Source organism: Eretmochelys imbricata, chromosome 27 (assembly GCF_965152235.1).
Source record: "Eretmochelys imbricata isolate rEreImb1 chromosome 27, rEreImb1.hap1, whole genome shotgun sequence".
Classification (NCBI taxonomy): Eukaryota; Metazoa; Chordata; order Testudines; family Cheloniidae; genus Eretmochelys; species Eretmochelys imbricata.
The window spans coordinates 7,784,242-7,800,346 of NC_135598.1; the positions used below are offsets into that span (position 1 = coordinate 7,784,242).

General features: G+C 51.8%; 1 protein-coding gene across 2 annotated transcripts; it reads left to right on the forward strand.

Annotated features, from left to right (window-relative positions):
* The first annotated feature begins 503 nt into the window (after positions 1–503).
* On the forward strand, positions 504–11,498 carry LOC144258024 (E3 ubiquitin-protein ligase RNF113A-like). Of its 2 annotated transcripts, none has more exons than XM_077806333.1 (10): positions 504–674; positions 1,378–1,454; positions 2,805–2,909; positions 5,768–5,875; positions 6,687–6,796; positions 7,030–7,136; positions 8,068–8,157; positions 9,303–9,396; positions 10,382–10,488; positions 11,345–11,498. In XM_077806333.1, exons 1-10 carry the CDS (start codon positions 575–577, stop codon positions 11,413–11,415), a joined length of 969 nt encoding a protein of 322 aa, XP_077662459.1. In that variant the 5' UTR covers positions 504–574; the 3' UTR covers positions 11,416–11,498. The 2 variants fall into 2 exon arrangements, with proteins under 2 accessions (XP_077662459.1, XP_077662460.1); XM_077806334.1 differs by having other exon boundaries at positions 658–674; positions 2,587–2,909.
* The last annotated feature ends 4,607 nt before the right edge of the window (positions 11,499–16,105 follow it).

The following is a 16,105-nucleotide window of genomic DNA, read 5'->3' on the forward strand; positions in this document are numbered from 1 at the left end:
GAACCCGCCCCCTGTGGGGCAGCCCCTGGAAGGTGAAAGCTCCCTCCTTGGGGCCCCAGCTTCCCCCTCCCATCCTGGGGAGCTCCTTCCCCCTCCCCAGGGAGCCCCTGTCCGCTCCTGCCCCCTCCCCTCCCCTCCCCGGGGCCCCAGCTGCCCCCTCCCGTCCCTGGGGAGCTCCTGCCCCCTCCCCGCCCCTCCCCTCCCCGGGGCCCCAGCTGCCCCCTCCCGTCCCTGGGGAGCTCCTGCCCCCTCCCCGGGGCCCCAGCTGCCCCCTCCCTGGGGAGTTCCTGCCCTGCCCTGCCCTCCCCGGGGCCCCAGCTCCCCTCCGTGGGCAGCTCCTGCCCCCCCGGGAGCTGCTTGCTCCTGCTCCGCTCCCCCCTCCCTGCGGGCACTGCTCCGCTCCCAGACCAGGCGAGCGGGAGGCGGAGGTTGCGGTTGCTCCTCCCCGCCGCGAGGGGGCGCCGCGCGGCGCTGCTGCCGGCCGCTCCCTTTCCTCCAGCCCGGCCAATCTCGTTGGCGCCGGTGGGTCCCTCTCTCCGCTGCCCGGCCCGGCCCGTCTCGTTGACGGCGGAAGATGGCGGAGGAGACCCCCGTCTGCAGCTTCCTGTTCAAGAAGCGGGGCCCGGCGGCCGGCAGGGGGCGGCGCAAACGCCCGGGCAGCGACCAGGAGCAGGGTGAGGATGGGGGAGGGGCCGAGCCCCGCTCCGGACCGTGCCATTGTTCGGGGGGTGGGGGGAGTGTGTGTTTCCTGCTAAGCCCTCATCACTGATGGATTCCGGGCCATACCATTTGTACCGCGGGGGTGGGCGCTGGGCTGGCCCATTACCTTCGGGGAGGGTTTCTGGGCAGGCCCAATATGACGGGGGGAGGGGTTGTCTCATTATCGGGGGGGAGGATTTCTGGACTGTCCCATTATCACTGGGGAAGGGGGGGGGACGGTTTCTGGGCAGGACCAATATGACGGGGGGAGGGGTTGTCCCATTATAAGGGGGGAGGATTTCTGGACTGTCCCATTATCACTGGGGAATGGTTCTGGGTTGTCCGAATATTATGGGGGTGGGGAAGGGGTCTGTACCGTGCCACTCTCCTGGCAGGTGGGGGAGCCCTGACAGACTGGATGGGCCTTGGGGGGGCCCCGCTCTGTGCGTAGCCCCAAGATGGGAGCTGAGCTAGCTTTGCCCCGAGAAGGGGCCGGATCCCCCTGCAGCCTGGTGCCCAGCCCCCATACAGGCTGAGTGGCCCCCAAGAGCCCTGTGCCCAGGGCCTGGCATGTGGGGAGCACTCCTTGGGGTGAGGGAATGGGGCCCCACTCTGGGGGCTGAAGACCTGGCCTGGCTACTCCTGCCCCTCCAGTTGACAGCCTCTTTTCCTCTGCAGAGAGCAGCAGTGATGAGGGGAGCACGGTGGTCAGGAAGGAGAGGCGGCGGGAAGCCCACAACCCCATGATCCAGAAGGTGACAGAGCTCATCGCAGAGATGGCCAGCTCCACGCATTGTCCAGTCACTGCATCCCACTCCCTGTGTAACAGGCCTCCCCGTGGAGTGCGGGGTGGGATGGGGTCCCATGTTCGGACCCAGGAAATCCTTGGGGGAGATCTTCAGAAGGTGCTGTGCACCAGCACCACGAGACTGCCCACCAGCATCCTCGCCTAGCCATGGCGGTGCCATAAGCTCCTCTGGAGTGGATCCAGCCAGTTTATAAGATTTATCTGGGCCCATGACAGATTCAGATTATGCAGGATTCAGATTCTCACTTAAAAAAAAAAAAACAACCCTATGTTTTGGGCCCTTCTGGTTGTGGAAAAATCTTTTCAAATGTGACCAGTCAGTAACTCGTGCAGAATTGTCTTTCGGGGTCTGCAGGCATCCTCGGCCAATGCCCCGCTGTGAGAGAGGAGAACTTTCTGTCTTCTCTCTAGGGCGTAATATCTTTTAAAGCCTAATGAGGACACCTAAAGGACCTGATTTTACAAATCTAGGTGTGCAAATGCACAGATTGGGTAGATGCATATGAAAATGACCAGCAAAGGGCAGTAACTGGGAGATCTAAAAGTGCCCCATGTGACTTTTACCCAGAGGGATGCAGTATGCCACAGTAACTTTAGTAACTGAAAATTTAGGCCAGGACTAAACCGGTAGTGCTTTGCCAGTATAACTATACTGGTATACTATACCAGCAAAGTGCTTCTAGTTATTTGCAGTTTATATCAACACAGCTCGCTCTTTTACCAGTATAGCTTATTTCACCCCCACCCCACTCCAACTGAAAAAAAGTTATACCTGAATAGCGGCATCTACACTAGGGGCTTCTGCCGGCACTGCTATAAGGGTCAGGGATCACACCCTTGATAGACAGAGGCATGGTGGCAGAAGTCTGTAATGTACGTACAGCTTTAGTTATTGTGTATGGGTGCTATGGCTCGCTTGATCTTTTCACAGACCTCCTATTGTTACCTATTGGAGATGCACTGTAGATTGAGGGAAATGAGTGGTTCTAACATTGCAGGCCCACAGATCCAAATTAAATCTATCACTTTGCTCTCTTAACACAAGAATTTAACTTTGTGGTGCCCCTCTCTTGGTCTAGGAGAACCAAAGGTGTTTTGCTCCGTCTTCCTTCCAGCCCAGAGGTGGCTGCATTAAACCAGTGCTGTGTCTATATGGGCCCTGATTTCGACAACTCCACTGGTTGCCTTCCTGGGCTGCAGCACTATCTCTGGCCAACATGTGATGGGGAACGTGTCCGGGTGTTGCTGGTGGTGGATCTTTCTCGGTTCTTCAGATATTTGCCCTCCCATCTTTCAGACCAGGAAAAGTGGTAAAGAGAAGACCTCGTATGGGGCAAGCAGCAGTGATGATGAAGGAAAGTCACAAGGAATCGGGGTCGCTTACAAATCAACGAGATCAGCGGTAAGCACAGTGCAGCACGTGGCTTTGAAAGGGGCCAGAAGGGAAAATTAGATCACTTAGTCTGCATAACAGAGGCCAGAGAGTGTGTTTGGTTGGTTTTATGATTGGCCCCAGGATCAGGTTTTGTTTTTGAAACTCCATTTAGTGTCTATCTGGTGCTTTTCTCTCTCTCTAATGTCTATCTTATCTGGCCCCCATCACCATAGTATTTGAGCGCCTCCCAGTCTTTAATGGATCTATCTTTACAACACTCCCATGAGGAAGAGCAGTGCTATTATCCCCATTGTACAGATGGGGAGCTGAGGCACAAGGTGGCTAAGTGACTTGCCCAAGGTCACACAGGAAGTCTGTGGTGGAGCAGGGAATTGAACCCAGGTCTTCATTGTCCTAGGCTAACACCCCAATCGCTGGAGCAAGGAACTCAAAGAACTTTACAAGAAGGTCAGTAACTTTATCCCCATTCTGCTGATTGGGAAAGTGAGGAACAGAGAGGAGAAGTAACTTTCCTAGGGTCACACAGCAAGTCAGTGGCAGAGTGGGAAACAGAACCCAGGAGTCCTGATGCTCAGTCCAATGCCCTAACCATGCAATTACAAAAAGAGATGTGTATGTGACTACAAATCCTTATTGGTGTAGAAATTTTGACTGTCTTCCCAAATAAACATCACTAAAGGCCTTTTTGCTAGTAACATAGACTCTTCTCCAGTGTTGGAGATCCAAACAGCGTGGTTTAGTGCAGGAGAAGCAGACACTGCCCTATCTAGTTTAACTGCCCTGAGCTGAACAAAAGCCTAAAAGGAACAGTCTACTCGGATGGGAAATCAATTGGATCGAGTTTCACTAATCTGAGGAGGTGCTAGTAATGGAAACAGACTTTTTTAATGCTTGCCATGTTGTGGAAGCTGAGTTGGTCCCAGGATCTTAGAGCGACAAGGAGGACGAGGTAATAGTTTTCATTGGACCAGCTTCCATTGGTGAAAGTGACAGGCTTTCGAGCTACACAGAGCTCTTCTTCAAGGCAAGAAGTGGTACAGATCTGGGCTTTGACACGCATTCCCGCTCACTTCCCCTCTCTGTGCCCCCATTTCCTCCTCTGTAAAACAGCGATAGCGCTGAGCTGCCTCCCACAGGGGTTGCAAGGATCTATTAGTTCATGTTTGTACAGTGCCTTGTGACGAGCTCAGGGCTGCGATTATTATTCACCACTTGGGTGTCAGGGAAAGGTCTGTGGCTGTCAGTTTCACATCCCCCAGCAGAAAGTGGGAGGTGCTGGAGAAGAATGTGGCTTTATGTTCATCTGCCGGAAACTCCAGAGCTCGGTTTATTTGTAATCAGAGGCCGGGAAGCTCCCACCTGGATATAATTGTACTTAAGTCTCTGCACTGTGGGACTGTTGCTAAAGGGTTGATGAAGCCCAGTATTAATAGAAATGTTTTCACGATATTAAAAAACAGATGTATTAACTAAATTAAATGGTAAACCTCCCACAGCTGGGTTAGAAATCCAGACAACAGCCTTTGTAGGAAGAGTGGTTTAGTGGTTAGGGCACTAAATTAAGAGATCTAGGTTCAATTCCTAGCTCTGCCATCGGCCTCGTTGGGCAATTCCCTGCAAAATAGGGGTAAATGCTTCCCTATCTTTGGGAATAAAATCCATGAATGAGTGCGAGGTGTGATAGAAGGACCGAGATGTTAAAGAAGCAGGAAGTGAAATGGGCTGTAAACACAAAGTGACTCCTGCCTGGTTAGGTGCATTGTCAAGGTACCAGAGTGAAGTGCAACAAGCAACCAACTGGTATCAGTGGAAAGTGACTGTCATAAGAACTTAAGAATGGCCCTACTGGGTCAGACCAAGGATCCGTCTAGCCCAGTATCCTGTCTTCCAACTGTGGCCGATGCCAGATGCCCCAGAGGGAATGAACAGAACAGGTCATCATCAAGTGATCCGTCCCCTGTCACCCATTCCCAGCCTCTGGCAAACAGAGGCTAGAGATGCCACTGATAGACCTATCTTCCATGAATTTATCTAGTTCTTTTTTGAACCCTGTTGTAGTCTTGGCCTTCACAACATCCTCTGGCAAGGAATTCCATAGGTTGACTGTGCATTGTGTGAAGAAATACTTCCTTTTGTTTGTTTTAAACCTGCTGCCTATTAATTTCATTTGGTGATCCCTAGTTCTTGTGTTATGAGAAGTAGTAAACAACACTTCCTTATCTACTTTCTCTATACCAATCATGATTTTATAGACCTCAATCATATCTCCCCTTAGCCATCTCTTTTCCAAGGTGAAAAGTCCCAGTCTTATTACTCTCTCCTCACATGGAAGCTGTTCCATACCCCTAATCATTTTTGTTGCCCTTTTCTGAACCTTTTCCAATTCCAATAGATCTTTTTTGAGATGGGGCGACCACATCCGCACACAGTATTCAAGATGTGGGCGTACCATGGATTTATATAGAGGCAGCATGATATTTTCTGCCCTATTATCTATCCCTTTCTTAATTATTCCCAGCATTCTGTTCGCTTTTTTGACTGCAGCTGCACATTGAGTGGGTGTTTTCAGAGAACTATTCTCAATGACTCGAAGATCTCTTTCTTGAGTGGTACCGGCTAATTTAGACCCCATCATTGTATATGTATGGTTGGGATTATGTTTTCCAATGTGCATTACTTCGCATTTATCATCATTAAATTTCATCTGCCATTTTGTTGCCCAGTCACCCAGTTTTGAGAGAGGCCCCATTCCTTCAGCACCGTGCATTTATCCTGTGCTCCTGACGGCAGGATCTGAGCAGCTTTCTTCACCGGGGGAGTCTTCTCTTGACTGTGAATGGGGAAATGTGCTTCTTGCATTTCAGAAACCTGTAGGTCCGGAGGACATGGGAGCGACGGCTGTGTATGAGCTGGACACTGAGAAGGAGAGAGATGCCCAGGCCATCTTTGAGCGCAGCCAGAAAATCCAGGAGGTCAGTCAGCCGTGACGTGTAAAGCCAGAGCTCTGCGGGGGGAGATGATATGTTCGTCTGTTTAGTCAGGCACTTTACCTTGTCTTCTCATTGTCCAGGGTTGGCCGAGGGGCTGCTTCCCAGTTGAAGTGTGTGTGGGGTGGGGGTAAGGGGTTAGTAGGGGAGAAGAGCTTGGGTTCAAATCAACCTGCTTAGTGCAAGCAGTCGGAAGCAGTTTAGCCACTGGTGCCTGGTCATTTACATGGGACCTGTGGTTGAGAGGTCTAAGCATGGAACAAGGGATGCTGCAAATCAGGCCGAAGCAGCTTTGGCAGAACTGACTGGAATAACAGGGTTCTGCGGGTGTGCTGGCAGAGGGGTGTGTGAGAATGTGTTGGTGGAGCAGGACTGAGATAGCAGTGGGGGCTGCAGGTCAGGAGTGAGGCACACTGGCAGAGCTGGGTATGGGGAGCCCAGGCCTGGGATAGCAGGGGGCTGCGGGTCAGGATTGAGGTGCATTGGCAGAGCTGTGGTGGGCAGCCAGTCCTGTTCCACGCCTTTCTTCCAGGAGCACCAAATTCGCCCACTGATTTTGAAAAATGGAAGTTGGGGGAAGCTTTATTTCCCTAAGTTTGACAAGCCAAGTATAAATCCCTTTCCCTGGTTACAGTGGGCACCTCCTGGCTTTCATGGCCATCCCTCATGCTCTGAGAAGGGAGTTGCGGGGGAGGATGGATAGCAGAGAAGGTTGGGGGCTGGCGGGGCCAGGAAGCAGATCTAGGAGACTGGGAAATGGAGCTTTCTTCCCTGTTTTCTTGCTCTCCCTATGTAGGAGCTACGAGGGAAGGAGGACGATAAAATTTACCGGGGGATCAATAACTATCAGAAGTACGTGAAGCCCAAAGATACGTCGATGGGGAACGCCTCCTCGGGAATGGTCAGGTAGGTGGCCTGACTTTTTAGATCGGGAGCCATGCAGTCCGGGCAGCATGTGGAGAAGCTTGCAGCATGGGCAGCAGACATGTGTCTGTTCTGGGGACAGGGCGTCAGTTTCCAGTGTAGCAAGCTGGCCCCTTTCACCAATGCTACCCTCCTTTTGAAGACTGATTCAAACCGGAACCTGACTGTCGGCGTGTCAGATGCACCCGTTCTAAGCATTCTTCTGCCCCTTTCAGGAAAGGCCCGATCCGAGCGCCGGAGCACCTGAGGGCCACTGTGCGATGGGACTATCAGCCCGACATCTGTAAAGACTACAAGGAAACGGGCTTCTGTGGCTTTGGAGGTGAATGGACCTTTCCCTTTCCGCAGCACCCCAATCCCATCCTGAGTTCCAAACTCACTAGCTAGTCCCTTTTTAAAAAGAACATCCAGGCCGGCACAAGTTCTCCAGACACTGTGCCAGACTCACAAAGTGGTGTCAACCCAGCCAAACGCTTGTAGAGGCAAACGGCAGCATTTAGATGGCTAATGACCTGAACTTGCAGTCCATGAGTAGAGGATGTCTACGGATCTAAGCAGGACATTTCTGGAGGATGGCCACAGACTTCAGACAGCCTGTCTCTTTGTTTATATAGTGCCGTAAATGCACAAGGCACTGAGTCAAAGGCAATTGATTTCTACAACTAGAAATACAGTAATCACCTGACAAGGTGGATCTTAGCCAGAGGATCTCCGCATGATTGTAAGATGAGCTTTAAAAAGAAGATGAACCTGTCCATTCAGTGGGTATTATTGACTGGGGTGACGGAGCATGGGTGTGTGGTTACAGCTTTGGACTGGGAGTCGGAGGTCTAGAGTCTATTTCCGACTCTACCGCTGAGTGTCCCTTTGTAACCTTGGGCATGCCTCCCTCTGGCAGGGAAATAAGAGAAGGTGTGAGGGGATGTGCTCCGCCCATTCCTTAGTGTTTGTGTGTCCCATTTGTGGCCTTGTTCTGCCATGACGGGGTGAGGGTTACATGTTGGATGTGACACTTCAGTGCTTGGGAGCCCCATTGATCAGATCAAGATGTAAACTGGGCTCTGTAGTCTCCATGAGCCACACCCCTGCATTAAACAGGAGGGGGGGATTGCACGCTGATAAGTTGCACCTCTCTTGGGCAAAGCACAGTAGCCCCTGCAGTACAGCAGCCGTTTATAAACCACTTGCAAAAGGCGGTAACTGAAGAGTGGTGGGAGGGAATGCTAACTCCTTGTCTGTTTGTCCTGCTGCAGACAGTTGTAAGTTCCTCCACGACCGCTCTGACTATAAACACGGCTGGCAGATTGAACGGGAACTGGACGAAGGACGCTATGGAGTCAACGGTACAATAGTAGTCCTCTCCCTTCTCTCCCTCAATTCCATTCTCATGAGGTCTTGCAGCGTTGGTATTTTAGAATGGGCTAGACTGAGGGCTCTTAGGGGATGACGGGTAAAGGAGAAGTGACCAGTGACTCCTTCCCTGTCTCAAATGACATGCTAAGTGGTGGGTCACAGGTTTAAGTTAAAGATAAAAAGGACAGTCCTTCATTGCAGCGGGTCTCAAAACTGTGGAACTCCCTGTTGCAGGATTGTAGAACCCAATCCTGCAGCTGGATCGCTGTGTCCAATAATTGCTGCTGTTCCGAGAACTAAGAAAGCACTGAACAACTCTGCTGCTTCAGGATGATGGCTGGTCGCCACGGGGGCTGGGATGAATACCCCTTCCATGAGCAGCATTGCCCAGTGGGCCAGGTTCATCTCCCGGGGGATGGGGGCAGAGGAATTAGGCTTTCTTTGAAGTATCAGGTATGCCCTAGTGCCAGAGGCAGACTGTGGCCAAGAAGAATTAATGGCCTGATCGGCTTTCTGAAAACTTCACCCCAGGTAGTCTTACCCCTAAAGGGGTAGTGATCTGCTGTTGCTCACGGCCCAGGAGCGAGCTATGGGTGGGGCTGGGTGGGACATCTCCCTGCCTTTCAGCTGCACTCTGGCTGCTGCACGTTCACATGTATTTCCCCTCGTGAAACAGGGCTATTCCTTGCCGCTACGCCGCGCAGTTGCTGCGTCTCCAGGCCACGGGCTGCGTGGCGCTTCTGACCCGTGGCAGAAAATTCCAGGGGCCAGGCTGTGTGTTCAGCGGTTGGGTTTGGAGCCGAGTGGTTCAGTGGCAGCTAGTCTGGGAGGAACACTCGGAAGGCAGCCTCGCTGGTGTCTGCTTATAGCAGTGAGTGGGCGAGGCAGAGGAGCTCCTTGGGGGATGAGCAGCGAGCATGTTCGCTCATTAGACCTAATTATATCTCCTTACCACGCAAGCTGCTGACATCCGAGACGCCTAGCTGCCAGAGCTGGGTTATTTCTGGCCAAGGACCAGGCCCACCTGCTGAGGGCTTCCTGCACTGGGGGTTGTGCGTGCGCCGGGCTCTGGCGGGCTGACTGGGATGCCCCTCTCTTGCCGCCTGACTGTGGTCAATTGTCCTCTCTCCCGCAGACGAGGAAAACTATGAGGTGAGCAGCGATGACGAGGACCTGCCCTTCAAGTGTTTCATCTGCAGAAGCTCCTTCAAGAACCCTGTGATTACCAAGTAAGCAGCCGCCTCTGGTGCTGGGATGGGGACACAGTGATCTGGCTTTTAGATCACTTACTGAGTCCATCCCTCGCTCTCCGTGGCCAGTGTTATTGCCCTCCTCAGGGTGACACTGCATCTGGGCCTTTCCGTTTCTAGCTGCCTGGACCCTTCCCTGGTGTTTTTCCAGCACTTTCCCTCCAAGGCTCCCAAAATGCATTCATTGTCCATTGTAAAGCACTTCCCATTGTGACAGCAGCTGTTTTATTCTGGCTTTTATCACCAGCCTTGAGATTTTTTTTCATCCCAATGCTTTACCAGTGCTTCATAAGCATCATTATCCCTGCTGTACACATGGGGAAACTGAAGCACAGGGCAGTGAAGGGACTTGCCCAAGGTCAAAGAGTGATTTGGTGGCAGAGCTGGAAATAGAATCCAAGCGTCATGATGGGCATCCCACCCTACCATCCCAGCAGTGGTGAGCTGGGAGATCTTTGTGCCTCAATTGGGAGCCTCTCCTCTGATTTGACAAGGTCCTGTGAGTATGTCCAGGGGTTTGGTCTCTGGAGCATCAGCCCAGCTTCCGTGTAGGACTCCTGGATACACTTCTCAGTCATGCTCCCTGGCCTGGGATCGCTGCAGAAGCAGCAAACCCAGTTCTTGGGAGCAGGGGCAGATCTCTTGGGTATAGCACCTTGTGCCTTGTTCTCGTGCGGGAGGGTCTGCAGCTGGTCCTAAGGCTGTGGGACGTTTCCTCTGCTGCATTTGTACTGTAACAACCCCTCAGGCCAGGCCTTGCCATAATGCCCTTTGCAGGTGCCGGCTTGCTGCTACGGGGCAGGGAGAAGGCTAGCTGCTCGATTCCCCCCTGGGTCCCAAGGGAGTGAGCCGTCAGCGCCCTCCTGTCTCCAGGTGCCTCCCAGAGATGGTGACTTTGGGTCTGTCCCCTGCAGCCACTCCTTTGTGGGAGACTTACCCTGGCCCCCTTGTCCCCTCCCGGCAGGTGCAGACACTACTTCTGCGAGAGCTGCGCCCTGGAGCACTATCGCAAATCCAAGCGCTGCTACGTGTGTGACCAGCAAACCAATGGTGTCTTCAACCCAGCCAAAGGTGCCTCACCCCTCCCGCCCTGCCCCCTTCTGGGATCACAGGCCTTTCTTTAATGCCAGCCGGGGTGGATGTTGCTGCACTGAGTAGGGAGAGCCGCCTCCTTCTCTCCAGGTGGCGTGGCTTGGCTTAGCACAGGCTGGATCACTCCCCTTGCTAAACAGATCGGAAAATACAGATGCCCTAGTGAGTTGGGTTAAAGCTCTGAGCTGGTCTCCAGCCTCCATCTTGAAGCACCAAGAGCTGCATGCTCTTCCCCTGCGAATAGCTGGCCAAGTGAAGCCAGCAACAGAGAGGGCCGGGAAGACCTTCTGATGGGCCGGATCCAGTTTTCCTCTTCTGCCTTGGGTGGGACATGCTGGGCAGGGGAGCAGCCTGACTGGACACAGTAACCAAGAGCATCCAGAGGGTCAGTGCTGTACATGCCTTTGGATCACCTTGCGGCAGGAGGTGGTGGAACGTCCTAGAAATCACGTTTCCCTCTGTCTGCTGGGGATTACCCAGGAGCCATGAGGCGACTGCTCCCACCTCTAGCCCTGCCTGAGCGATCGCAGCTGTCTGCCCGAGCCCGCCTCTTGGAGGCCCCAGCCCCTCTCCCAGCTGGCTCTTCCCATGCCCGACACCTTGATAGCCCCTTCACCTTACTGGATCCTTGCCTGAGAGCAGAGCTGCAGTTCCAGGGCTCGTTTCAACCCAGCTGCACCTCCCAACAGCCAAATCTACCTTCCATGGCTGCTGCTGGCCCGGTGAGGGCCTTAGCTGGGACTGAGAACTATTTACAGTTCTCTGGGGAGAAGCAGCCCTTGGGATGCACAGGGCCTGTTCAGAGCCTCACCCCTGCTCCTCTTGTCTTTTGCAGAGTTAATGGCAAAGCTAGAAAAGCACAAGGGTGAGGAGTCGGATCCCTCGGAGCATGGAGATGAGCCATAGTAGCACAACTCTCTCCCCTGTTCTTCCTCCCACCCCCACCCCTCAGGGTTTGTAATTATCCCAATAAAAGTTTATAGAAAAGACCTGTCTACTTCGGATTTTGCTTGGAGGAGACTGTCACAAGCAGGTTATTAGCTTGTTAACCCAGCCGCAAGGATCACCAGGACGCCCCCTTGCGCTGAGCTGCCAGACTAGGTCCTTTAGCTGTCAGCGCCCCAGTGGTCTCAAAGTGGGAGACTAAGGTGAGGAGGGTCTCCCAGCCAGGCTAATGCACAACACAGCCTCCAGTCAGCTGCTAGAGAAAACGTACCAGCAAAGCCCTTGCTGTACTGCCAGGACTCAAGTGGCAACTTTCCTGTGCTAGAAGGTGGTGGTGGGTGGGCTCCTGCATGCTGGGCTGCAGCATTCCCCCCACCCTCCATGGCTGCAGGACCACGGTGAGGCTCTGTCATCTCCAGGCTGGAGCAAACTGCATTTTAAATCACACAATGAGACCCTCACTTTACAAGGAAGCCTTGATTTGCCCAGTGAGCATGAGACACTCGTGGTCTCTGCTCCCTGCCAAGCATGAACCCAGAGACGCTTCTGCCCCAGCTGGTCCCAGTGAGATTTCTTTAAAGGGTGATGCCGCTGGGGTGAGTGACAGCCCTGGAGCGAGAAGTTCTCGAGCTCTTTTAGAGCAGGGGGAGGATGCTAAACAGGTCGAGTAGAGCAGGCTGAAGGATGGGAAGAATTTCACAAATGTGAAGATGTTTCCAGTTCCCCGGGTTCAAAATGAAACTTTCAAAAACCTCAACCCCTTGAAATTTCAGATATTCCCCCCCTTTCTGGCATTACTGTGAGGGATGTCTAAAGGATTTTACTGTGTCCATTTCTCTTTCCCATCTTGCTTTAAAAAGAGGTGCCAGTCTCACGTTTATTTATTCACCCTGCTCTGCTGTGTGTGTAGCATTGATTGTGCCTGTTAGCAACCACCCCTATACTCGGTCATATCCTACAGCCTCTGGGCTTTGCCCTCGGTGTACCTGCCTTTAAACCCTCCACAGCATGAGTCAGGGGTTTAGCTTTCCACAGCAACCTCCTACATGTTCCTCACAACGCTATAAGAAAACATCCCAGCACTCCACTCTTCATTGTCCTAAGTGCAGTGAAAGGGAGCTCAGGCTGGAGCCTCCCACTGAATTTAATCTGATTGCTTAGCGCTCTCCCCGCCTCCCCCCGCTACAATTTCTTTGAGCATTTAAAATCTAAACTCAATTACAAGAGTAAAAGGGCATCCGATCAATCTTCTTCAGCTAGACGGGCTGTCACCACCACACCCAAGCCAGAGAAACTTCAGCTCACAGGTTTGGGGAGCTTTATGCCTCTGAGAATAGGGGTTGGGTATCCTAAGGTTTTCACTTGGACTATGGAAGTGATGCCATACACTGAGGGAGGGGGAAGCAGGCTGGATTTGTCATGCACAAAGGATTATTTCTGGCATTTTCTAAAATAAGTTTAATCAGTGTAATTTCCTGGTGCTCTTTTGTTCCCTGAGATATCATCACAGGCTGGTTCGATATGTGAGTTGAAGAGCCCTTTCCCCCCTAATTCCTAAACCTCTTAAGAGTCCCAAGGCAGGGTCTTGATTTTTCCCCTTCAAGAAAGCCCCATGATGATACAGTAACAAGGGTCCCACTGTTGGTCATTAGCTGGAAGTTTTAGGTCTGCCTACTTCTGACTGCTGCATCTGTACAAGGCCCATTGCCGCTGTGGGAAAACTCAGCCCTTTGGGTTCCACACAGCTTCAAATAAACCACCTCCCTTCCTGCACTGTACTGTGCCCCTGGCAGATGTCACAAGCTAGGCTAGTCCTTGAGGTTAGAGCTGCACTGCTTTCCTCCTCTAGCAAGTGCTTCCAGGCTGGCGTTGGAGAAGGAGGGGGCCGTGCTACTGAAACGGCCATCATTTCAGGCAATACTAAACTGACCTCTGGCCAAGTCTGTGCTCAGCCACGTCCCCTTGCTCTTTGCAGAAAGGGGGGCTCTGGACTGTGTCCTGGGCATGTTCCAATTCATGAAATTATGTTCTGCCTCTAAACTCCCCCTCGCTCTGCTGCAGGTTGAGTGGTGCTGTCAGGAAAGAGTTACAATTTAGCTAAAAGCAAAGACAAAATCTGCAGAACAAGCAGGAATGATTTTAGTAGCTGGAAAGGCACTGACCATTGTAAACAGCTGATAAGCTTATGCCTGCCCAGTAATACAAATGGAGATCACAGGCCACATTATTCTGTAGCGATTAGCATGTATTATAAAAGTCCGGGTCTGTTTGAAACTGCATTTACAATTATTTTTCAAATGCTAGATAGTAAACAAAGCTAAGCTTGAAGGGGCAATTTCAAATGTAAGTGCCTCTTGTAAAGACATTATGTATCTTAAACTCCACTTCAGTGCGAGAATTCTATTAAAATGCAGTATTCTGAAAAAAAGAAAAAACTCAGTTCTTAGAACAATGCTAACCCTCCCTTCACAATCCACTGGATATCTGTAAGCACTCATCCCTCCCCTGCCTCCTTCCCCTGCAAGGTAGCCATAGATGCTTGATGCAATAGGATGACCTCTCTACATATGTACTGTTCTTAGTTTTATCTTTGTTTAGGGTTCTCTCTGGACTTGTAACAATGCCTGTCTCTGTATGTGCAGATAAATGCAAATGAATTGATCAGAGAATGTATATAACTGGCCACTGTGGCACCATATCTTTGAAGCTGCTTGTAGTCTTCCCGGTACCATGAATAAACCCCCTTCGGTATTGTCCGTGCTTGCCTGATTCTTGGGGAAAAGAATCTTTTTGCCGAACAGTGTTGGCGCAGAGAGCAGGGTGCGATTGGGAATCCTCGGAGAGTTTCTCACAACCAGGGATAGAGGTGAGTACCTTTCTACTTCCCACCTCTAGCGCACACCTTGGTTGGGGACTCCCTGAGGCACCCCTCCGCACCCCTTTTTAATACGAACCACATATAGGATGCACAGGCAAGAGGACTGAATGGGTCTGTGTTTGTGTCCAGACACCGAGCACCAGGGATCGCTGGAGGCGAAGGCTGCATCGCCAAGGACTGAGCCCCAGAGCGTGTGGTGCAGTAAACTGAGGACAAGGGGGTGCTCAGTCAGCCTCCCCTGAAGCGCTGCTTAAGTGGGTTTCAGGAAGCTGGGATACGATGTCTTATGAACCCAGAATGTGTCAACGATACCCTCCACGGGAGGGAGGCTCGTTGAGTTTTTGAAAGGGAAACATGAGAAGGTTCAAAAGATGATGGCAAAAGCTGGCTGGAATGAGGGTACGAGTGCAATGGATAGCATGTGGTGGTCTGGTCAGCCGAAAGGAAGGTTAGGGAAAGGGATCGTAATAATGTACTGCGAATATGAAAGGAAATTACAAGAATTGGAAACACTTTACATCAGCGCTGAATCAAAAGGCAGATTGCAGCCGCAAGCTGAGTGAGCTTGAAGCAGAGAACAAGGCTTTAACAGCAAAACTAAAACAAACCAACTCCTCTGCACGTGTATTGTTGCGAGCACACAACAGAAGGGTGATTTTACTGACCCTGACTCAAGCAGTGATACTGATAAAGACCAAAATGAAATGAATTGGAAACGCCTTGAGGAACCAATTCAAAATTGGGACCTGGCACACATGGGGGAAGATCAAGATAATTGTCCCCCCACAACCCAAAATTAAGTGCCAGTGCTCCCTTGGCCCCTCTCCAAGTGACCACTCGGTGGTCAGGGACAGGTGAAAACAGAGTGGCTCATAATACTTATAAGCACACTCCTCTCAGCGCAGAGGAAATGAGGGGCTTACTAAAAGATCTCCCTGATTTAAAGCCCAAAGACCCAAATCTGATATTCTGGAAAAGAATAAACCAGACGATTACCACCTATACGTAACATCCCATGGATCTTCATTTCTTAACAAAAGCTAAATGCCCCGACCTATCATGGGCCAAGATCCCTGCAGGAGGACACCGAAAAGGCATTTGGGCCTCTGTTAAATTTGAATCTGAAAATATGACATGACCTGTGCCTGCACTGAGTTTAAGGAAGCTGTCCAAGAAGCCTTGGGGAACGGAGCCGGTAGTTGGGGACTGATCGTGGGCTGCGTACAAGGCAAGGACGAGCCTGCCTCTCAATATTGGGAAAGAAAGTGGGAGATGTATTCCAGCAATGCAGGGACTGCAGGCCCAAAGAAAACAGATCAGGCATTTTTAAAGATGTTAAAGGAAGGTTTTAACTCCCACCTGCAAACAGCCCTTGCTTTGGGAGTGAACCCAGGCTCTGATTATGAATCCATCTGTATGAAGCCAGACAGGCCAAAGAGATAAAAAGCCAAGTCAGGGGCAGAATCACGGCCAGTTGAATCCCTGCGGTACCTCCCTGCCCTTTCAATCTGGTCCTGGTCCCGTCCCACCCTCCCCCTACCTCACAGTGTTCTGTATGTGGGGAAACTGAACGTGGGGCAGCTGGATGCCAAAGCCGAGGAGCCCTGGGCAAGTGGCCTCAACTGGTATCTCAACCAGCTGCCAACCCTTACTCACACCTAAGCAAAGAGGAAATGGCCAGGCTTTTAAATTCCATAACCCGCTAGGATCCAGCGGCCCCCCCTTGCCTGTCAGTACCGATGATACAGATATAAATCCCTTGAGGCCACACTT

Excerpts from the sequence above, each read along its gene's own strand:
- LOC144258024 (XM_077806333.1), top strand. The coding sequence starts at position 575 with ATGGCGGAGGAGACCCCCGTCTGCAGCTTCCTGTTCAAGAAGCGGGGC. Across the intron at positions 8,158-9,302 it reads AGGACGCTATGGAGTCAACG|ACGAGGAAAACTATGAGGTG; the intron begins GTACAATAGTAG and ends TCTCTCCCGCAG. Across the intron at positions 9,397-10,381 it reads AAGAACCCTGTGATTACCAA|GTGCAGACACTACTTCTGCG; the intron begins GTAAGCAGCCGC and ends CCCTCCCGGCAG.